This window comes from Desmodus rotundus, chromosome 12, assembly GCF_022682495.2.
Source record: "Desmodus rotundus isolate HL8 chromosome 12, HLdesRot8A.1, whole genome shotgun sequence".
NCBI classification, from domain to species: Eukaryota; Metazoa; Chordata; class Mammalia; order Chiroptera; family Phyllostomidae; genus Desmodus; species Desmodus rotundus.
The window spans coordinates 63,541,809-63,566,026 of NC_071398.1; the positions used below are offsets into that span (position 1 = coordinate 63,541,809).

Genomic DNA, 24,218 nt, shown 5'->3' on the forward strand with positions numbered 1-24,218 from the left:
CCCCCAGCGACCGCCGAGGGGCCGGCGGGGAGGGCGGGGACGCGGGAACGCAGCCCCCTGCCCTCGGGCCGCACCGCCCCCCAGCCGCCAGCTGCCAGCGCCGCTCCGGGGCGGAGCCACCACCACTTCCGCCCAGTAGGTGTCACTGCGCGGGGCTGGCCGAGGGCGCCGCGGGGCGGGGCGGCCGAATGGGGCGGCCGCTCGGCGCTCATTTCGTCGGGTCTGGCGACGGCTGCGGCTGCGGAGCGCGGGGCCGGCGGCGGCCCGGGACGGCTGCGGGAGGCCGAGGCGGGAGCCCCAGGGGCTGAGGCGGGCGGGCGGCGGAGCCTGCGGGGGGCTGAGGGGGCTCCCCCCGCGGGACGGGCGCGGGGCGGCTCCGGGGGGCCGGGGCCGGGCCGGCTCGCGCGGCGGGTATGATGACCCGGCGGCGGGGCCCCGGATCTCGTCTCCTCCGCCGCCTCCTCGCGGCTGCCCCAGCTCGCGGCTGAGAACCACACACACCGGCGGTGAGTGGCCGCGGGCGGGGGGCCGGCCGGGAGCGGCCTCCGATCTGCGCGCTGAGGGCCCGGGCCGCGGCTCCCCGGACGCTGGCCTGCGGGGCGGGGTGGGGGGGCGCCGCTCAGGGGAGCCGCCGCCCGGGCCGGCACTCGGCCGCGGGGCGGACTGTGGCCCCGGGGAAGCCGGCACGCTCCGGGCTGGCCTCCGGGGTGACTCCCCCCGCCAGCCACCGCCTGGGCGCGCTGCCGTCCCCCGGTGACAGGGGCGCCCCGGCGCGGCGGGTGTGCGTGGGTCTCGCAGCCCGGCGCCGCGCGCGACCTGGGAGTGGGGCGGGGACGGCGGGCTGCCTGGGAAGCTTCGCTGCGCCCCGCCGGCGGTCTCTTCGTTGAGCTCGCCCCGCGAGGTGCCTGTGCGCCGGCCGCCGTGCAGGTCTGGCCGGAGGGAAACTTTCGCTGCGCGCCGGCACTTTCCCGAGCGTTCGCTCCGGGGGAGGGGGGCGGGCGGAAGGGAACTGCCGGGCTCCCAGGCGGGCGAGGCCCGCACGGTCCCCAGGTCTGCGCGAGGGAGGCTGTGAGCACCTCGCGACCCAGACCCGGGGTCGGGGCCGGGTCTGCGTTGGTGGCGGGCGCGCCGTGTCCCGTCTGCGGGCCAGTGGGGCTGCGGAAGGGAAGCCGCCCGGGGCTGCAGCGCGGCCGCCCCCCCCGTGGTCCTGGGTGCTCGCGGCGGGTTCGCTGATGGCAGCGAAATGAGCCTTTGGACTGTGGGCTCCTGTGCGCAGCCCGAGCGTTCCCTGGTCTGTGTCCTGGTGACGCGGATGCGAACGGCGGTGTGGCTTCCTGCCCCCGACGAAGGGGGTTAAATTAAGTGGCTGATGCCCTCGGCAGAACCTACACTTTTGCTCTTGTTTGTGTAAAGCTATTTTTGATTCTTGGTCTGCAGTTGTGTGTGTGTGTGTGTGTGTGTGTGTGTGTTTTAAAGATTGCAGAGGATGCAAATCATTACCAGCTTTTTTCCACATATAGGCCTGTCAAACATTTTTTAAAAAGCTCCTAGCAAGTCGTTTAATCTAATAGTTGTTGTTCAGCTGGCGACTTGGGACCGTCACACGCAAGAGCGTCGGGGCCTGTGTTCCGCGGGACGGTCTGCCGCGGCGAAGGCGTCGCCGACTGTAAGGTGCTGTCCTGGCCTGGAGGGTGTTTTGCTGAAGCGCTTGCGGTTGCAGCTGCAGGCAGCCGGGCCCGAGAGCGTCTGGTGGTCACAGCGGGGAGCGAGGTCTCGGAAACGGGGGCTCGTGCTGAGGATGTTTGCGCCAACAGTTTCCCCTGACTTTGAACGCTAGTTTTATGGATTGTAGAGCAAGTTCATAACAACTTGGGACTAAAAACCAAGCCAGAACTCCCCTCTGAAAAAAAAGAATCTCCAAATTCCTGATCCTCGAGAAAGTGGAATTCTTTCGCTCTGTGGTTTTGTTTTCGTAAGCACAGTGGTTGTGTTGGCAGAAATCAGTGAGCCCGACCTGCCTTGTAAACTTCGGACACTCGGGACTCGTGCAACTCGTTGTTAGTTGTGTATTGTGCCCGGTCCTTTTGTGATTTGAAGTCATTCGTAAACTTGAACTTCCCGGTCTGCTCTTTCATTTTCATTTCACAGCTGTGTAGAGCACCCATTAATTTTTTTTTCAGTGTTTTTTTAAGTTACAGTTACTAGTTCCTCCCCAGGTTCTTCCCTTACATTTCATGCCACTCCGAATACTAGTCATCAAAATCAATTTTCCTTCAAGTGTCACTTCAACAATCACTGATTTGCTTTTTGATTCCTTTTCTGATTTGTGTTCCAGCTCTCCCAGCTCCCTAAATAAATGTCTTACGTATTTTTGTAGAACATAATTTGGCACCTTTGTGTGTCATATCACTGAAGCACATTCTAAGCTCCGGGGAGACAGGAACACTGAGGTGTGTTCCTTTTGGATTCCTTAAGGGCACCTTAAGGGTACAGTGCTTTCCCAGAGAGCTTTACACAAAAGAAATCAGAAGGCCTGAGTTCTTTGCTAGCATCTCTACTCCTTATCTGGCTTTTGTGGGTCTCCTTTCTCTCATTTTGAAATTAGGGAGTTTTAGGAAGAGTGTTGTGAGGTCCGTTTTAGCTGTAAAAATTCCTGTATGTGTTAGCCAGTGTCTTCTCCAATCAAATACATTTTTGGTTCTGATTTTTCTCCCTCCTCTGAACAGTTGTCCATTTTCCTACATCCCTTGCGTACGGGCAGAAGTTATACATCTGAAAGGGTTCTTTCCCCCTTTCACCTGCCAAACGGTTGTTTCCTTGTTTGGGTGCTGTGTACAGGCCTTTGCTGGCTGATCTGAACGGGGTCCTCTTTTGGTGTCTCTCTGTTTCAGACTGAGCTGTGTTTGAATTTGACACCCTCCTTACTCGGTTCAGACCTGTAGACTGTCCTGTACACATACTAAGATAGTACCTTTTTATCACACACAAAAAGCACCTGCTTTCCGTTTTGTTCCGATCCTAGAGATTCGTCCTTCCAAATCTCAGAGAGCTATTATTGACATTCAGGAAATGGTATCCTGCCTGGAAAGCAAGCACCCCTCAGCCAGTTTACCAAAATATTGCAGAGTTGGTTTGTATGGCCGGGAATTATAGAATTGCAGAGTTAGTCCTTCGCCAGCTGACACCACCTATTTCACACCCTATTTTTGTATCCTGGTTGGGGAACTGGCTTGTTTCACGTGGTTCCCTATGAAGGAAGCGGTACCGGAAAGGGGGTGGAGAGCTTTGCTTCAAAGAGTGCCCTTAGCATTTCAAGCTTATTTCTCCTTTTGTATTACTATACTTAGAAAGTCAATTAATATTGATGAAATTTTTCTTGTAGATAAGAGACTTCTTTCCATTTCATCATGTGAGTATGTCTGTAACTTAGTGAATGACTTCCGAGATCCCCTTAATGGTTACAAACACACGGAGAAGGAACGTGTTCTCTGTAGAGTCATTCATTCTAGCAATCATTCGACACAGACTGTGTGCCATCCGTTGTGATAGATGCTGGTGGTAAAAAAAAAAGGGCACCTAGTCCACTGTTGAGATCTGCCCTCACGACCCTTGCAGATGAGAATCGACTTTTAAATCAGTAATTACAAAGAGTACTACTTAGAATGAAATCCGGAGTGGCCCACAAGCCACGAGCTCTTTTCTGCCCCTTTGGGCCTGGTTTCTATCATTTTCTCCCTTGTTCCGTTCCACCTACACTGGTCGCTTTTTCAGATAGGCGAGAACAGTGCCAGGCAGCTAGACGCGCCTGTTCGGTGAATAGATGAAAAGAATGAGTACCAGGGTGGTATGCAGTAGTAGGGGGTGCTGTGGGAGCCTTTGGTAGCAAACCTCCCCGAGTATGAAGTGGTCCAGGGAAGGCCTTCCTGAGGATGTTTGTCAGCGTACGGCTGTCTAAACAACATTCTAGCTGAAGGAAAAAGTTCTCTGATGTACCAGCCTGAATGTTCCAGGTTGAAGTGAGCACTCCTGGTGGGCTGACGGCTCTGCTCTGTATGACCGTTCAGGGATCCATGTTCCCTCCGTCTTGTTGCTCTGCTGTCCCGTGGGCCCTATTTCATGGTGGAAGCTGGGTCTTCATGGGTTCCTGTGGGGGGGCAAAGGCAAAGGAACACGAGCCTCACCCACACATCACTTCCTGTCGGAGAGAGGGTCCGGTGAGTGCAGTCCAGCCTGGGACGAAGAAGAGAGTAGATTTTGATCCCAACCGACAGCCCGTCATGCCACACTGGAAAGCCAGTTGTAGGCAGGGACCAAAAGGATGAGCAGAAGTCAGAAAAAGGGGAGGCCGAAGGGAAGATGCAGTCCAGTGACGGAGTGTGATGTGCGAGGCTGCCAGGGTGGCAGGAGGCAAGGCCTGCCCTCGGCACCCAGGGAAACGGAGTACTGCTGCAAGGGAGAGTGCCCAGGGCAAGGGCGGGTGAAACAGGGCTGCAGAACCGATCCGGTCCAGATCTCGCAAGGCCCCAAACTAGGGGCGTTGGGCTTTATCTGAAGGTGAGGTGGGGGCAGGTAGGCATTTTGAAAAGTGTCCGTTGTAAGAAGGGAGAAGGGAGCATAAGAAGGGGTCTTGAGAGTCCCGTGGGGGAGACAGTTTAGGCTATTGATGTAAGTAGTCCAGACCATGCAGCAGGGGTAGAGAAACGTGGGTGGAGTAGAGAGAGAGTTGGTGTTCTGGCGAAAGAATTTTCTTGCTGAACTTGTCTTGCTTAATTTTTACAGAATGTGTATTTTTGTTTACATACTTTGATGATAAGAATGTTTTTTATATGTCATGTCAGACAAGTGCCAGAAGAAATCAGGATGTAGTACTGATTTTAGGTTGTTAAGATCACCAAGTGTTAAATTATACCAAAGAGGCAAAGCTGACACTAAGCAGTAGCAGTGGGAATATAGTGTTGGTGTGTCAGGGAAAAGATGAAGTTACTGCCCTGGCTGGCGTGGCTCAGTGGATTGAGCGCAGGCCTTCAATCTGAAAGGTTTGTGGGTTCCATTCCCAGTCAGGGCACATGCCTGGGTTGTGGGCAAGGTCCCCAGTTGGGGGTGTGCATGAGGCAACCAGCTGACTTTTCTCTTTTACACCGATGTTTCTCTCCCTCTCTTTCTCCCTCCCTTCTCCTCTCTCTGAAAATAAATAAAATCTTAAAAAAAAAAAAAAAAAGATGGAAGTCACTGAAAGCTAAGGGCAAAACACTGGCCTAGTAATTACCTTGGTTGTCATACCCAGTTCTGATCCCGGTTATAATACTTCAAATTTTTATGGTAAGATTATCCACCTGTAGTGACTTAGTGCGGAGCACCCAATAAAATGTTGTTAAATAGATGTGACCATTGCAGGGAGTGGGGGAGCTGTTAATTTTACTGTTTTTGAAAGCCTCGGATTCTAGCAAGACTCAGTTCTCTTTTTAGTAGTAAGTGCAGGTACCAGTGGCCTTTTGCCTTTAGTTTTAGTTCAGGATTAATGTGGTGGGCAAATTTGTCATTATGTTTAAATGCTTAAACCCTTGGAAAGTCAGGTTTGAAATATAAAGACTAGTTTATTGCGGGAGTTGAGCTACAGCATTTTCAGGAAGTTGGAAATAACTTCTAGTTTATTGGGAACTGTTCTCCTGTGAGCTGAAAATATTTGTAGTTGAGTTTTGGGAGATTATGGACTATGCAGAAGGTTAGTGCCCGTAACTCTCCCCAACCCTTCCCCCACCATTGTTCAAGAGTCACTGTAATTTCCTTACCAGAGAGGGCTGATACATAGTAAGTTTCCCACAGATGTTAGTTGTGTTTCATGTTTTTCCTTGGGAGGTCTCGGCCTAGGAAGAAAATTGCCTGCCTGTTTGCAAAGGCAAATCTGGTGACGTAGTATCTTTATCCTGTGTCTAGAAATGGCCATTTTTAGCGGAATTTCAGAATGTTATATAAGTAAGAGTGTTGATTTTTTGTAGGCAACTTTGATTCTGCATTTTCTCCTCTCCTGGTGCTTGCTGAGGTTGGGGTGAGCCTCAGCCACGCCGGGGGAGCCCCGGTGGCGTGACGCCGATGTCAGTGCTGTGCACCCTGGCTGTGGGGCAGGCCGGAAGTTTGTCTTACTGAGTAAGAATTATATTCATATTTATACTGAAACTTCCAGGGAAACGTTCACGAACTTGGGCTTTTTGCAGTGCTGTATGTGGAGATTTGAAACCATCAGTGTCTGTTAATTTGTTTACTGGAGGAAGAGTTGTCACTGACATTACTCTGGTAAATGCAGTATTTTTAAAAAGTGGCTACTTACGAACATACTTTAAAAAAAATTGGCATTACATCTTATGAATTCTCTTCAGTATTATTTTAAGCCCACATATTCCTAGATATAACTACAAACTGCAAATTTTGTATTCCAGATCTTTTATTAAGTAATTTTAGAAAGAAATAGAGAATGTCCCCGTACGTGCTTATGGTTTTTGAATTAGTAGCTCAGCAGATAGACAATGGGAAACACATTTTGCAGATCTACTTCCTTTCTTCAAAATTGGCTCAATTTTATGACAAATATTTTTTGCATATATTTTAATAGGTAAATTTTGTAAAGGCACTACTACATGATTTCAGATTTTTCTTTTATTATAATTTAGGGGGTGTTTTTTCTTTGCAGAGAGTAAAGTTTTTATTCACTCTCCAAGAAAGGAGGGCAGTGGTGTGGAGAGACACGAGCAGTGAGTGGGGGGGCTTTGAGATTCTATTGGATATAATTGGATTAAAAGGGAGGTGCTGCGGTGAGGCTCCTGGGCTGTTGGGGCATTGTGATGGAGGCTGCAATTTGTCCCAATGTTATCTTCTGCCTGGGGCTGCAGGGAGTGGTCAGTTCAGTTCTTCCAGTAATTCCCAGTCCTGGAATGACTGCTATGAACCTGGTGACAAAGCCAGGTACCAGGCCTGGTGGCTCTAATCAGTCTTTGAAAGTCAATCTTGATTCCTTAAGGCTTTCTGGTGATATCCAGGGTCAGGGTGCAGGCAGGGCTTCGATAAGAGTTGCCAAGTTCTAGATACCAATCTCTGGCCGGTGAGGAGGACGCTGTGGGCAGATTCCGGAGAGATGGAGAAGTTTGAGCATCCTCTCTCCCCACCTCACAGAGACGGGGCTGGGGGTCAGCCCTGGTGGAGCTTCCGCTGCCCACTGCTCCCCTAGTCGCGAGTCTGAGGAGGCCGGAGGAGAGGGAGGAATTGAGAATGTCCCTGTACGGACCACCACAATGTTAGAGTGGTCAGTGACACGGGCTGTGGAAGAATTCACAAATGGGAAAGTGTAGAAAATAAGGTTTTTATTCATTCTCCAAGAAAGGAGAGGGGCATGGTGTAGAGAGAGATACACCAGCCTATTATAATTTAGCATTATGTCAGCAATATAGTTAGAACAAGTTGACTTGTAAATTCATAGCTTTGGAGTTAAATTGCACGGACTTTAGCCTTTAATTTGCACTTTTTTTTTCTTTTCGAGGTTCATCTAAATTATGGGAACTCTTGTTTGAAGTAAATCCAGACTGCATTTTTAGAAGTTGAAGGCTGAGGATTTGTTCGTTCCAGCTGTCTAGTCCAGTGCAGATGGTTTTTAGTTGTATTCAGGCACAAAGAAATGTACACATTGCTTTTTTATGTTCTGTAACATCCTTTGCCACGCTTTCTTCCTTTCTAGTTGTATGTTTATTCTCTTATGAGTAGTAGAATTATACTATGTGTATTGGAGTGGAGCTTCCCCCGTTTCTTTAGGACTGCAGAGCTAAAAGGCAAGGGCATTAAAAACCAAAACAAGCATTTGGAAATGCTGCAGTTTAATGAGTGGTAGTCACCCAACAAATACCCAATGTCTGTGTATCGCCAGAGCCTGTGGTAGGTTCTGGTGATAAGAAACAAGTAACAGGACAGATGTGGTACCTGCCCTCCCTCATGGAACTTGTCCTGCAGCTGGAATGTAATAAATAATTTCAAGTTACAAGGGAGGAACTGGGTGCTCTGGGAGTGCATGGTGGGGGTGAGGCAGGGGTCGGGTGTGTGTGTGTGTGTGTGTGTGTGTGTGTGTGAACAGTTTTCCCAGCAGAAAATCTATGTTGAGTTAGAAGGCTTTCCAAAAAACTTACAGAAGGGCAGTGTGGCTGGAATTGAGGTCAAGGTGGAGAGATTTTGGAAGACAGCAGCCAAAAACCTCTTTTGGAGAGTTTTTTTTTTTTTTTTAAATCCTCACCCAAGGATGTGCTTATTGATTTCAGAGAGAGGGAGGGTGAGAGAGAAGCAACAAGTGGCTGCCTCCTGCAGGTGCGACCAGGGATGGAACCCCCCACCGAGAACTTGTGCCCTGATGGGGACTCAAACCCACTGTCTTTTGGAGTACAGCACACTCCAACTAGCTGAACCACCTGGCCAGGGCAGTTTTGAAGAGTGTTTTAAGGCGGGCTGAGGATTTGGGGCTCCCCATGGCAATGGAAACCCAGGAGACTGGAGGAGGGAGAAAGCTTTGCATCATCCTGAGACTTTCCTTCTTAAAAAAGAAAGGGCTGCCATCCAGTTTGCATAGGACTTCTCCCTCCCCTCCCCCACTTCCCCTAATATACAAGATTAGTTTGGAGGCTACTGGAAATGTGAATGAATTAGAATGTTCCAACAGGGTAGAGAAAAAGGGCTGGCTTGAGATACACTTAGGAGGTAGAATTGAAGATTTGGTCATAGATTAGATATTGGTAAGGGAGAGGAATGAGTCAGGATAATAATAATAGTGAATGAGTTCCAGGCATTATTACATGTATTAAATCTTTAAATTCTCTCAATAACTCCAAGAAGTAGGTATTGCTCTATGTATTTTATAGATAAGGAATCAGACTCTCTGCCTCCCTGGTTTTTGCCTTGAGGTGTTGGGTCGTTGAGATAGAAACCTGGGGTGGAGTGGAGGCTCCTCAGCTTAATTTTGAATTTGAGCTGTCTTTAAGATGTCCAAGTTGCAGTGTGAAGTGGTTTTTTGGAAATAAGGATTTGGGTTCAAGAGAGAAAAATCTGGGTTAGAAAGAGAGATCTGAGAACCTTTTGCAGATGATTAATCCTGGGAAGTAGTTACCGAAAGAGGGAAAAGTGTGGAGCAAGAGAAGAGGAATTCGTATAAAGCTCCAAGGCGTCTGAGGGCTATATTGCTGAGAAGGGAGAAGGTAAGTATGAAATGGCTTGTACGCTGTGTCAAATGTTTGGACTTTATTCTGAAAGTGTCAGCGTTGGGTTTAGTCTTTGGATGAATTGAGCCTGGGGTGACTATGGGACAGAAAGGTGGGCTGCCTTTCCTCTTTTTCATTCTTATTTTAAAAAGATTTTATTTATTTATTTTTAGAGAGTTGGAAAGGGAGGGAAAAAGAGGAGAGAAACATCAATGTGTGTTTGCCTCTTGTGTGCCCCGCCCACTGGGAACCTGGCCTGCAACCCAGGCATGTGCCCTGACTGGGAATCAAACCAGGGACCCTTTGGTTCGCAGAACGGCACTCAATCCACTGAGCCACACTAACCAGGGCTCCTCTTGTTTTTCTAAGAATAACATCCTGTGTTTCTTCAGAAGTTCCTGTCCAGGCTTTGTGTCATCCTCATTGCTTTCTTCTGGTCAGTTTACCAGTGGTCCTTTTACAGTGTAGTGGACAAAACTAGACACTATTTTATGCATGATCTGAGCAGAATGGATAGCCTTCACATTATCCACCGCGTTCTGGCCACTGTTTCTGTGAATATCGTTTAAGATTAAATTAGCCTTTGATGTGAGGGGAACATTGTAACATAATGTATCCCTTACCACCCGAAGGTGGTTTTCATGTGTTTTAATGCTAAACCTTGTCTCTCGTCCTGGTGCTTTGTGCCAGTTGTATTTGGGATCTAAGTGGGAGTCTGTGTTTGTGTTAAATTTAATCTGCTGGATTTGCCTTACGGTTTCTACCCTACGGTGCTCTTTCTGGACCTGTTATTTAGTAATATTGAGTATCCTGCCCAAATTCGGTTCATCTGTGAATTTTATAAGTATGCCATCTATGTCTAAATTTAAATAATTGTTTAAACAGTTAATCAGGGCAGGAATGAGGACGGAGCTGTGAAATGAGTTCTGTGGCCCGAGAGCTGGGTTTGAAATACAGTGCTGCCTGCCGCTTAATAGCTGTGTTGTTTTGGGCAAATTACTTTTAATGACTCTGGACCTTAGTTTCCTCGTCTATACAATGGAAATAATGATAGTTTCTGTTTCCAAGGGTTGTGGTGAGGATTAAGTGAGTAACGCCATGTGAAGAGCTTAGACTACTATGCAGTAAGTGATCAATCATCTAAATTATTATTATGTTATTTTTTATAAACCATCAGAGATGTTTCTACTTCTTTAACCATATGTCCTATTTATTGCTGAGTTCCAAAGAGCGATTAAGGATGTGTAATTAGACCATAAAGTTTATCCCTCTGTAACAGGAAACATGTTTTGGAAAATGCATAACATGAAACCCCAGCCAGATGTGTTTGCTTGTGGTTCTTCTTAACGAAAAGTTTTCTTAGACGCTCATTGAGGGGCTGTGTAAAACTGAGGGTCTGAGTCTTCCTCTCTGTCCTGCAGGTATGGCATCACAGCTGCAGGTGTTTTCCCCCCCGTCAGTGTCGTCCAGTGCCTTCTGCAGTGCGAAGAAACTGAAAATAGAGCCCTCCGGCTGGGATGTTTCTGGACAGAGCAGCAGCGACAAATATTACCCCCACAGCAAAACCCTCCCGGCTGCACAAGGGCAAGCCAACTCCTCTCACCAGGTAGCAAATTTCAACATCCCTGCTTATGACCAGGGCCTCCTCCTCCCGGCCCCTGCCGTGGAGCACATTGTTGTGACAGCTGCCGACAGCTCCGCCAGTGCTGCTACGTCGACCTTCCAAAGCAGCCAGACCCTGACTCACAGGAGCAACGTTTCTTTGCTTGAGCCATATCAAAAATGTGGATTGAAAAGAAAAAGTGAGGAAGTGGACAGCAACGGTAGCGTGCAGATCATAGAAGAACATCCCCCTCTCATGCTGCAAAACAGGACTGTGGTGGGTGCCGCTGCCACGACCACCACTGTGACCACGAAGAGTAGCAGTTCCAGTGGAGAAGGGGATTACCAGCTGGTCCAGCATGAGATCCTTTGCTCTATGACCAACAGCTACGAAGTCTTGGAGTTCCTAGGCCGGGGAACGTTCGGGCAGGTGGCTAAGTGCTGGAAGCGGAGCACCAAGGAAATCGTGGCTATTAAAATCCTGAAGAACCACCCCTCCTATGCCAGACAAGGACAGATTGAAGTGAGCATCCTTTCCCGCCTAAGCAGTGAAAATGCTGATGAGTATAATTTTGTGCGTTCTTATGAGTGCTTTCAGCATAAGAATCACACCTGCCTCGTGTTCGAGATGCTGGAGCAGAACTTATATGATTTCCTAAAGCAGAACAAGTTTAGCCCACTGCCACTCAAGTACATCAGACCGATCTTGCAGCAGGTGGCCACAGCCCTGATGAAGCTCAAGAGCCTTGGTCTGATTCATGCCGACCTTAAGCCAGAAAACATAATGCTGGTCGATCCAGTGCGCCAGCCCTACCGAGTGAAGGTCATCGATTTTGGTTCTGCTAGTCACGTTTCCAAGGCTGTGTGCTCAACCTACTTGCAGTCACGTTACTACAGGCAAGTGGCAAGTGCTAAAAAGCTAATCTTAGACTCAAGATCTATCTTTACATTTAATGTATGTTACATAGGGATACATATAACAATGAATTTATTTACAGGTTCCAAGACAGAAGTAGGAAAATAATTTAGTTAAGGGTACACCATTCCTATAAGTAGCATTATTTTATAGCTGAAATCTTATTTAACAATGGAAAAATTAATTCAGTCTGATTCCTAAGGTTGTTCCTAGTTGAATCATGTAGTTGACCCTTGAACAACAGTGCAGTTAGGGGGAACCTGCATATAACTTACGACTTCCCCAAAACTTAAGTTGGTTTTCAGTATCCGCAGGAGATTAGTTCCAGGACCCCTGCTGATACCAAAATTCGCAGATCCTCGAGGCCCTTTTACAAATTGGTATAAAGTACATCAGTGCACACAGCTCACCCTCCACACTGCGGGGCCCCCAGTGTCAGATTGAAAACAGTACAGGTAGTTATTGGGAAAAAAGCCTGCACATGGTGGGCCCTTGCAGTTCAAACCCTTGTTCAAGTATCAACTGTACTAGTGTCTGGTTTTCTTTAGTATCGTTATACCTAACTTTTTTCTTTAAAAGACTTTAAATATGTAAAGGTGTTTACTTATTTGTAATGAATTTGAGCATATGCTGTGATTTTTTCTTTTTCTTTTTTATGCTGCTACTTTTTCTAAGTTCATATCCTGGCAGGTAAGATGCCTTGGGAATAATTCCAGGTTTAACTGTAGCAATATTTTATTCTCCCACATTTTCTGTCTTGCCTAATAAAGGGAATTGAATTGGATGATTGCTAAGGTCTCCTCCTGTTTTAACATTCTCTCTAATACTTTGATAACTGACTTGGTTACCCTCCAACGGTCTTCACTCAAGTCAAGTGCTGGTATTCACAGGGGTGAGCAGAAGTAGGTTTGCAATTGTGAGTATGCAAAACAGAGTTTATTCTCATATAGTATTCATTACCTATTGTACTGGGTTGGCCAAAAAGTCCCTTACGTTTTTTCTGTACGATGGACCTAGTAATGCTTAGTTGTCTTTAACTACATTTGAAACAATTTTGCCAGATTGCGTTGTGACAGCTATCATATCAGCGTGCTTTAAAAAAAAAACTTATCAAAATTGGTGAATTTTACGCAGCTATTTTAATATGGGAGATGGAAAAAGATAAGCAACATTTTCAGCATGTTATGCTTTAGGTAAAAACACAACTGAAACGCCAAAAAAGATTTGTGCAGTGTATGGAGCAGGTGCTGTGACTGATCAGAAGTGGTCTGCGAAGTTTCTTGGTACTGTTGACATTTTGGCCAAATAATTCTTTGGTGTGGGGCTGTCTTATGCAATGGAAGGTGTTTAGCAGCACCCCTGGCCTCTACCCACTGGAAGCCTATAGCAGGAGAGAGCCAGCATACTCAAAATACCCAGATCAATAAAGTTATTGGTGAAAATGAAAGATGTGTCTTTTATTTTACTGAAAAACCTAAATGGACTTTTTGGCCAACCCAGAGTTATTTTCCATACAAACAACTCTGTCTGCCCACCCTGTACGATTCTGTCTGTACTGTAATCAAGGACTATTAGTGAAAGAAGAGGGGAAAGTCTTTTTTTTAATTGATTGAATTTTTTTAGAGAGCGGAAGGGAGAGGGCGAGAGAAAAACAGAGACAGTGAGAGAAACATCAGTTTGTTGTTCCAGTTGTTGATGCATTCGTTGGTTGCTTCTTGTATGTGCCCTGACCGGAGATCGAACCCACAACCTTGGCTTATGAGGATGAGGCTCTACCCAACTGAGTTACCCAGCCAGGGAGAGGGGAAAGCCTTTTAAAAATGAACTTTTATTTCTCAGTACATTTATTTACCTACGTACTAATTGTAGTAAAACTTACCTAACACGAAGTTTACCATTTTAATTATTTATTTTAAGAGTACCATTTCATTGTCATTAAATACATTCACGATGTTGTGTAACCATCACTACTATTTCCAAATTTTTTTTAGAACCCAAAACGGAAACTGTAACCATGAAGTAGTAACTCCACCTTTCCCCCCACCCGTGTTAACCTCTACTTGACTCTGTCTCTCTGAATTTGCCTAGTCTAGACAGTGCATGTAAGTGAAATCATACATTTGTCCCCTTAGGTCTGGCTTACCTTACTGTAAACCCATACTGTAACATGTATCAGAATTTCATTCCTTTTCACGACTGAATAGTTTTCCATTGCACGTACATACCACACTTTGTTTATCCAGTCATTTGTTGATGGACACTGGATTGTTTGCAAGTTTTGGCTATTGTGAGTAACGCTGCAGTGAACATTGGTATTCAGTTGCTTAAGTCTCTGTTTTCAGTTCTTTCGGGTGTATAGTTGGAAGTAGAATGGCTGAGTCATATGGTAATTCTGTGTTCACATTTTTAAGGAACCACCTGTTTTCCAAGGCTGCTGCACTGTTTTACATTCCCATCAGCAGTGCGTGAGGGTTCTAGTTTCTCCACGTCCTCACCAACACTTGTAATTTTCTGGGGTATTTTTATTGTAGTCATCCTTATGTATATGAAATGCTACCTCATTGTGGTTTCGATTTGCATTTCCCAAATGATGAGTGATGTTGAACATCTTTTCACATGTTTATTGCCCGGCCATCTGTTTATCTTTGGAGAAATGTCTGCTCAAGTCCTTGTCCATTTTTTAATTGTTTTTTTTGTTGTTGTTCTTCTTGAGTTGTAGGAGTTATTTATATATTCTGGGTATTTATCCCTTATCAGATATTTGATTTGCAGAGTTTTTCTCCCATCCATGGGGATGACTTTTCACTGTTTTTTCCACAAAAGTTTTAAACTGTGATGAAGTCTAATTTGTCAGTTTTTTCTTTTGTTGTTTGTGCTTTTAGTATCACATCCAAGAAATCATTTCCAAACCAATGTTATGGAGCTTTTCCTCTGTGTTTTCTTCTAAGAGTTTTATATTTTTAGCTCTTATATTTAGGTCTTTGATCCATTTTGAGTATGGTGTAATTTTTGTGTATGGTGTAAAGTAAGAGTCCAGTTTTATTATTTTGCGTGTGGACATTCCGTTTTCCCAGCACCATTTGCTGGAAAGACTGCCCTTTCTCCACTGGATGGTCTTGGCATTCGTCAAAACCCTTTAACCATATATGTGAGGGTTTACTCCTGGGCTGTCTGTTCTACTCCATTGGCCTGTTTGTCTGTCTTTATGCCAGTACCACACTGTTTTGATTACTTGTAGCTTTGTAGTAGGTTTTGGAGTCAGGAAGTAGGAGACCTCCAGCTTTATTCTCTTTCAAGGTTGTTTGGCGGTCTCAAGGAGTGTCTTGAGGGCCACATGAGTTTTAGGGTGGGTTTTTCTATTTTTACAGATTGATTTTTGATAGGGATCACACTGCATCTGTAAATCACTTTGGTTAATATTGACATTGGAACAACATTGTCTTCCAGTCTGCTCTCCGCTATTTTTATTTTTCGTTTCCCAGTTTTATAAAGCTGTGCCGTTTCTTCCTTGAGTGAGATAGAGGAGAGAAATTCCTAGCGCCTTTGGTTTCCGATTTCATGTTGTGTTGGACGACTTGGCTAATGTTGAGTATCTCACCTCCATTTATTTATTCATGACTTGGGAGACTTAGGTCCCAGTTTTGCTTCTAATCTTTTCCTTTGAGCAATCCCCCCCACCCCCAGCACATTTACAGGTGCACGGAAGAGTTCAGTGCCGCATGTCATTTTGAGCACTGGGGAGGAGGAAGGAGAACACAGCTGAGGGATGGGGGCCCATCAGCTGTTGCGTTCTCGATCTTTTATCTAGTCGGGTCTGCAGGTGTTCTTTCACTGTCTGCCCTCTCACAAAGTGCATTCTCTTGTGGTAACTGATGCAATTTTAAGATTGAAAAAGAGCAGTAGATCTAAGATTATTCATGAAATGTTGATGGAATTTTCTCTTAAAGAGAAAAAGGAAATCTCAGGGATGAAACAGTTCTGGCTACTTGGCTTTTGCTAGTATGAAATTTGAATAATTTTCAGTTGCTGGTCTTTGCCTCTTTTAAATTTAATTTAAGCTGTTATTTGAGTAATTTGGTTCTGCTTTTTTATAGAAAATATTTTTCAAAATTAAAAAATATTGTTAAAATTTGTTTATTTTTAGAGCGAGGGGAAGGGAAGGAGAAAGAGAGGGCGAGAAACATCAGTGTGAGAGAGAAACATCGATTGGTTGCCTCTTGCATGTGCCTCAACCAGGGACCGAACACCCAGCCCAGGCATGTGCCCTGACCGGAATTGATCTGGCAAATTTTTGCTTTGTGGGACAAAGCCCAGCCAACTGAGCCACACTGGTCAAAGCCTATTATCAAAATTTTAAATCCACTGGCAATTATTCTTCAACAAAGTCCTGTAAATCCATTGCATTTAGTTGTTGACTATTTGAGAAATTTTAAATGGAGCACAGTTTACCCCTTAGAAACAGTGATTCTGTGCGTTACTGAGTAACAACTGTGCATTCTGAGGTTCAATATCCAGGGCTTGACTCTGTTTAGGATTTAACATGAATGCTCTGGAGTGTTATGATGGAATAGCAGCTCAGGCACTCCTCCTCCATCCTTCGTTTTATCCACAGTGTCCTCCTGTTGCTTTGTTGCCTTATTAGAGTCCATTAAGTCCTCACCCTCTTGCCTTTCAGAAAACCTCTCAAATCCTTTCCACCAGTGAAGCATTCTGGCTCTAAGGCTGCCTTCCTCTCACCCTCCTTTTTAGTTTACATTGTTGCATCTTGCTGATAACATGCCAAAATATTACCATTCGACATACATTTTGCCACTGTGTTGTCTCTGTTGGCCCATGGGCATGGCTGAGTGACTCAGGCAGTGGAAATAACACACTCTTATTTCCTGGTCCACTATAAATGTAAACTAATTCCAAGAAAAGTTGCTGTCTTTGGGGTTTCAGTTTTAGGCACAAAGATTTCCATGCTTACAAGCTCAGTGCTTTAACATTCTGAACACACTAGCTGGCCTTCATTTAAAGCTGAGATCACTGTATTTGTTCTGTATGGAAGGACAAAGTCTAGAGAAAGAAAGCATATTTTCCCTTTGTCCTAGATAAACAAACAGTCCAGTTTCATCTGAGCCACAGATGTAGGAAGTGTGAATTTATGTAACACCTCTGATCCAGTAAGTTTGGTGCCTCTGCGACAGGCAGGAAGAAGCAAGTGCGTTCAGGAAAATGCATGGAGAAGGATTGCTGTTGGGTGATTGTGACCTCCGCTTGCTCTGGGTTCCAGTGGAAGAAAGCTTTGTGACCTTAGAGGAATCCTTCCATTTAAAGAAGTTTGAGGTTGGGAAATCGAAAGGCAGGGATTGCTGTTTCTACCACCTGGTATTATAGTAATTAGAGCTTGTTTAGTGTTTGTTCTTTAAGGGTGGGATGTATGTTCAAAGGGGAGACCACCATGTCCGAAGTAGAACTAATGCCATTTTTCTACTAGAGTGAACACTGCCAGTCTCCTGCCCCTCTTTCCTGTGCTTTAATAAGTAATTTTTTCACTGCCCGCCCATTAGAATGTCAGAGCTGGAAAGGGACCTACAGCAGTAATTATCTAACTCAGGCTCCGTATTTTACAGATGAAGTAGAACCAGAATATAGTGTCTATAGAGTTTATGTTAAGGGATTGAGAAATAATGGAGGCCAAGGGGAAGGATGATGTAGTAATGAGAATATTACCAAGAATTACAATCTGAATTCAGAGTTTGAAACATTCATTCTAGAAATGAACATGCTCTAACTAAATGATTCCTTTCTGTTCAGTAAAAGCAAATAGCTCAGTCTGTTTGCTTCCAAGAGCTTAGGTAAGTCTGACATTTCTAGGCTGAAATAATAGTGACAGTCCCTCAACAGACTGAACAGCCTTATTTTCATTTTATTTTACTTAGATTGCTTTCAGTTTTTTTCCCCTTTTGATACCTTTTGTGTGTGGTAGATGTTGCTGTTTTGAGGGAGCTTTGGCTGGAAATCCTTAGCTGCTCTTACTACTCCAGAAGCAGGGTGAGACCAAATGGAAAAACTGATTCCCGGCAATCTCCAGGGTTTGTTCTTGAATAGGGCTTGGGGCTGGAATTAGCGTGTTTCTTAGTTTCCCTGAGACTTCAGGTTTTATCACATGTCGTTACTACCTTTTTAAAGAAGTAAGTTACTGGGTTCCTGCCCCCTCCCTGTGACCTACCTTTTGGATTTTAAAATGTCTTCCTGGTAGAGTGGAAACGGCAGAATCACTCGCTCTCTTCAGTTGGTGCTTAGGAATGTTCTGAGCCCAGTTTTTACTTTGGCACAGAGCCATTTGCATTCTCCCTGCCAGCTATTTTTGGCACTGTCGTGAACTTGAAAATTAATGATTCTGCTCACTGAAAGTAAAAATTTTGTTCCTTCTAGATTTTAGAAAAGCTTTTATGTTTCTGGGTCCTCTTACCCTCTTGTTTGTTAATGCTGTCAGACTTGTGCCGTCTTAAAAACATGCCATAGTGGTCGGGATTTATTTGAACTCGGAAATTCCATCCCGGAGCTCCAGCCACCTGCAGTGGGCATATCGCTTTTGATGGCCGTTTCTTTGGCTAGCGAAGCCGCAGTTCACATCAGATAGTACAAAAACTGTCCGTTTCGCGGTTCCTCCCATAGCTGTCACCTAGTGTCAGTCTCGACAGGCCTGGATCTTTTGCTATTTCTCTGCAAGATCAAGAAAACTTCCAGACCCTGTGGAGTCCTCCCATTTACCCTGTTTTCATAGAAATTTACTTGGGGAGGATCCTCTTATTTAGGGAACTACCTTTATACCCTCTCGCACTTGATCTTTGCCCCTAGCTCCTCCTAGGCCCTCATGAGGAGCCAGAGTCTGTTGGATGCTTCTTAATGGAGAGATCTGCTTTTCCATTATCACCTGTTAAATGAGGGATCTGGATCTGGTGTCCTTACAGATTCAAGTTGGATGACTTGTGAGAAGGAGAGGAAGTTATTTGGAGAAGTTGCTAAAGTGTTTTAAGAGACTGCCTGGGTTCCATCATGTGCTAATTGTGTGGCCTTGGGCAACATACTTAACCTCTCAATACCCAGCTTCTTCATCTGTAAAATGCAAATGATACTTTATTGCGTAGAATCTGAGATACCATCGATTAGAAGGGGCAACATTGATTGTGTGCCAATGAGAAAGTAAAAGCACTGCCTCAAAACTAAAATATACTATCATTTGCAAGGATCTTCTTCATTTTAGAGATGCTAAAATGTGTAAAACTGTGCATCTGAGAATTAATGGCTTAATAGTAATAGTACCACTTTCACAAGATTGCTGTCAGGGTCACGTGACTCCACATACGCCAGTGCATGGCACACAGCACTCCGTGTCATCTGTTAGTGTCACTGATAATAGTGTCACCTGTTAGTATCATTCCCTTTCTGAATCATTTATGTCTTAAGTTTGGTCACACTTTGAAAAATGCCATGTATTGTATTCCACCATGCCAAATAGATTTTTATGGATGGGTATGTACTTCACTTTTTACTTACTTAGGGACAGTGTAATATACTCAACTCCAGAGCTAGACTTCTAGGATTCAAATTTTAGCTCTGCCGCTTACTATGTGATTTTGGGCAAGTTACTTAGTATATGTGCCTCAGTTTCCTCCTCTGTAAGTGAGGATAACAATTTTGCCTTGAATGTGTTCATGTATATAAAGCTCTAAGTTTATGACATTATCTTAGTCTTCTTTTTAAGCATTAATGGAAGTGAATATTTCTAAAAGCATACAAAGAACTCAAAGTATTAAAATAATGCTAATATAATAAGTTACTGTTATATCCAACACTAATATAGTACTTCCGTGTGTTAGGAGAGTTTGCTGTACAAGAGCTTTAATATTTATTATGATTACCAATTGCTTATTTGTATAAGCCGTATAACAGAGACATTAAGTAATTGGCTGCAGCCATTAAAGAGTGGAGCCAGGATCTGGCCCCTGATAGGCTGGCTCCAGAGTCCCGCTCTCAGCCACCCCGAGGTATTTATCAGCTAAGCTGTTTAATTGTTTTTTCATAATTAAAAAGGTACTAGAGGTAAAAAGAATAACTCTATGATTCCCTCTCTGTGATTTCAAAATTCAGAAACCTCTAAATACTAAAAATCTTTTTCTCAGTTTGGTATAAACTCATTTATTGGCAGGACCTGACTTGAACCTGCGTAAGGCTGTTGCAAGTCTCTATTCAGCGGACTTAGTATGACTGCTTGTGTGCTTTGTTGCAGAAATGTTCATGTATTTGATTATGAGTGCTTTCCTAAACTCCTTTGGGGTTATTATGTAATATGTAGTATATACATGGTTGTATCTTTCTGAAATACAAAAAGCTCTGAATTCCAAAAACACATCTGGCCCCAAGAGTTTTGAACGACGGACTGTATACCAAAGAACATTTTCAGTTTAGTTAAATCAGTGTGTCTTTAGTTGATACTAAAACAGGATTTAGTCAGTATTGTTCATTTTCCCAAATAACATGTATTGTTTCTATCTACTCTTTTTGTTCTTGCTAGAGCCCCTGAAATTATTCTTGGATTACCGTTTTGTGAAGCTATTGATATGTGGTCCCTGGGCTGTGTGATAGCTGAGCTGTTCCTGGGGTGGCCTCTTTATCCTGGTGCTTCAGAATATGATCAGGTAAGAGGGTTTATTAAATGGAAACAGAAGGAAGTAGTTACTAGTGAAGTAGAGTCTAGAAGACACGAAGTACTGGTGAAGTATTTAGATGGTAGGGAAAGGGTCGTTCATTTAGAAAGAGTTTTTACAGACTAGAAATTTCACTACCTGCTTTTTAGTCTGAAGTTATGTTTGCAATTCCACAATTAAAAAGGGATTTTATTTTATATTACCTTAGATGGGTACTTTTCCAGATCTGTAATGATTTATTAGAGTATTAACTTAGGTGAACTAAGGCAAATTATGAGTTGAGAGTAAAGTAAGGATGAGGACTTGGGAGTTTAAGAGTACGTGGGCTCATTCACACCTGTCGCGTTTGTCACACATGATGCGCACTGGAGGAAGCGCTCTCTGCGTACCCACTGGGCCCGGAGTCGGAGATGGACAGTGGGTCTCTGTGGAATTGGGCTTAGGAGGGGACGCATGGGCCTTGGAAAGTATTGCAGTGAATGACCTGTGTCTCGAACAGACAAGCTTTGGTTGATAATGCTACATTTCCTAAAGAGCTGGTCCTGAGGGAAAAAGTTTTGCCAAGGTTTTGAAATAAATTGTGGATTCTCATTTTTTGTTTTTTTAAAAAAGTGGATCATTAAAGCCTACTGGCTTTCAGCTTTTTGAGGGCAGTGACTGTTTCATTCCGTCAGTGTAACTCAGCTGTTGACACTGTGTCTGGCACATAGATGCATGCGATTTGGGGGAGAGGGTTTTTCTTTTCTATTTTTTTCTGGTTTTTTTTTTTTCCAGTTTGAAAGTCACAGACAATATAACTTTCTATAATTAGCTTAGGAGAAAAGTGGAGAACCCACTGGTAGTAGGAAGAAGCCAGAGTCTTCTAGGTTCAGGCATTTGATGAAATATTCCGTTACTGTGCATTTCCATTGCTTTCCCACGGCAGAGCATGCGGCAGAGACTTGGAACGCGCATGCCTGAAGCTAGGTTACTCTTATGTTCCATACCTAGGTTGCTAGCAGGGCTGTTCTTGCCACAGTAGTTGGCTGTGCCCCAGACAAATAGGGTACTGGTCTGTTCCCACAAATCTTTATCGTGGTCTTCACTGCAAGGAGGGCACTGCCACGTGCTCCTGGCCAGGGGATCTTGTTTGAGGTTGCTGGTTTGGTCGACAGCATCCTGCTCCATCCAACTTCTGTCGGCACAGCTTGAGGTACAATGGATAATTTCAGTCCAAGGAGCCTGATGATGAGCCAGCGTTGAAGGGACAAGGATCCAATTTGCGGCATCAGGATGATTCTTTTTGCACTTGATAAGATGATAAGGAAACCTGCAGGCCCTTATCTGGTGGTTCCTATTATGAAACAAAAGGTTTGCTGGAATTTCTAAAAGGACACAAGAGCAAAACAATTCTTGTCCCCACTTAGCCTAGAATTTTGACTGCTTGATCTATTTTAGAGTAGTTGTCACATTTACCAACTTCTAAATATTTGACTCTTTGGGCGTGTCTTTGCATGAAACAGAAAAATGAGCTCCCCATGTCATAAGTAACCAGGTACATTGTGCTTTGTAATTTTTTCATCTTCTGTCTTGTGAGAAGCAAGTCACTTTCCTTACTTTACAACAATGATGAAGAGTATGAGGGAGATTAAAATGATCCAAAGCCACATTTGGTTCGACCAAGCTGCTGATTCTCCTTTTTGGGCCTTAGACTCTTTTGAGAATCTGATGAAGCTATGGATCGCCTCAGAAAAACACACACAAAGTTTTGTGTGCACATTTAGGGGATTCATAAACTCCTGATTAAGAAACCTTACTCTGAGCTATTACAGCTGCCAAAGCACCATCCCTAGCCCAAACATCATGTGCCATCTCTTCGACCTTAGTGAATAGGTTGGTATCATAAAATTTCTCAGGAAGTGGAACCAAATAAAATAGATTTAGAAGCTAAAGTATGGCTGGGGCTTTCCTTGTGAAGAAAGGATCTGATAATTTTGAGAATTTTTGTGTGGTGCATAAATGTGAAACTGTGGGTGGCAGGAGGAAGCTATTTCCCACGCTGAGTAAGTAGGATGCTGCTGTTGCAGAGCAGGGTGGGGGATAGTTTATATTGCATCTCTAGTTGTACAAAAGGTTCCTATGGCAGCATCCTTATTCTTACAGATGAGTTTGTTTAAAAACAACTTTGTTGAGATATAACTCACATACCATTTACCTCAGCCATTGAAAGTGTATTGTACAGTTCAGTGGTTTTGATATGTTCACAGGGCTAGGAACCCTTACGACAGTTTTAGAACATTTCCATCACTGTTAGTGGTCAGCCCTCATTCTCCCCCAGTCCCTGCCCTAGGCAGCTGCTGGGGGACAACCCCCAAAACTTAAGCTCATCAATTTTAGATTTAGCAGTTAATCCGAAGAACTGACACATATGTAGTCTTGTCCCGATTCATAAGAGCTTTATTTAGTAGGGAGAAATGGGCCAGGAGGAATCCCACACCGCCTCCAGGGCAGGGTCCCTTTTTAAAGGGGGTTAATAGCAAATCCATAGTGTGGGTAGTCGTGTACACCACTGGAGAGAACAAGGCATTCCTAAGGTAAAAGATAACACCAGGCACTTACTACACTCTATACATTCATTAACATCCCTCCTGGGACATGACACTCAGCTCTGGGTGGCCATCTGGCTTTCTGGGTAGTCAGGCAAGTGGGAGGTTACAGAGAGTCCAACAGTCACAGAGTTCAGCATTTCCCAGATGCCTTTGCTGCGGGAGCCATATTGCATCTCTAAAGTGAGTTCATCTAGCAACCACTAATCTACTTTCTATCTCGAGATCTGACTCTTCTATTCTAGTATATCATATCCATCACACGATGTAGTCTCTTGTGTGGGCTCCTTTTACTTAGTGTAATGTTTTTCATCCATGCCGTAGCGTGGATCACAACTGCATTCCTTGTTGTGGCCGAATTTACTCCTCTGTGTGTGTGTGTGTGTGTGTGTGTTGGCCGCGTGAGTAATGATGCTGTGGACATTGGTGTGCAGTGTGTAAGTCCATTTTCAGTTTTTCGCATACATACGTAGTGAGAGACAGAATTGCTGGGTCGTGTGCTAAGTCCACATCTAACTTTCTGGTAACCACCGCACCTTTTCCCACAGAGGTTACACCATTTACATTCCCATCAGCAATGTGCAGGAGTTCTGGTTTCTTTTTCTTATTTTAATTGGAAGGACAACATCTATTCCTTTTAGTGTCTAACGTATACAAGTAATGCATGGAAGACACGGAACCCGAGTTGGTGTGCCGTCCTTGCGCAGGGCCGTGCTAATCTGCCCGCCCTTCCCGCGTCGGTGTCTGTGCTGCCGAAGTGAGCACAGGAGCTTGATTTCTGAACCTCCTTGCAAACGCCAGTGACTGTTTATTTTTTAATAATAGTCATCCGTATGAAATGCTATCTCATCGTGGTTTTGATTTGCATTTTCTAATGATTAGTGACGTTAAACATCTTTTCGTGTATTTCCTGGACATCTGTATATCTTCCCTGAACAAGTGTCTATCCAAGTCCATTGTCTGTTTTTGAATTAGGTTGTTTGTTGTTGTTGTCATTGAGTTTTAGGAATTTTTCATGCATCCTGGGTATTACCCCCTCATCATGATACACGATTTGCAAATTATTTACCCCATTCTCTGGGGTTGCCTTTTTACTCTGTTGATCATATCCTTTGGTGCACAAAGTTTTTAATTTTGGTGAAGTCCAGTTGATCTGTTTTTTTCTTTTGTTGCTTGTGCTTTCAGAATCATCTAA

General features: G+C 44.6%; 1 protein-coding gene across 7 annotated transcripts in view; it reads left to right on the plus strand.

Annotated features, from left to right (window-relative positions):
* HIPK1 (homeodomain interacting protein kinase 1) overlaps window positions 1-24,218 on the plus strand; it is a 50,639-nt gene continuing 26,421 nt past the window's right edge. For 5 of the 7 annotated variants that reach the window (XM_053916230.1, XM_053916234.1, XM_053916233.1 and 2 more), the window contains exons 1-3: window positions 224-506; window positions 10,646-11,723; window positions 20,306-20,429. In XM_053916230.1, the coding sequence (XP_053772205.1) occupies window positions 10,648-11,723; window positions 20,306-20,429 (1,200 nt within the window). In that variant the 5' untranslated portion in view covers window positions 224-506; window positions 10,646-10,647. Of the gene's footprint in view, window positions 136-223; window positions 507-10,292; window positions 10,349-10,645; window positions 11,724-20,305; window positions 20,430-24,218 lie in introns of those variants that run through there. The other 2 variants (XM_053916232.1, XM_053916231.2) reach the window with 2 other exon arrangements.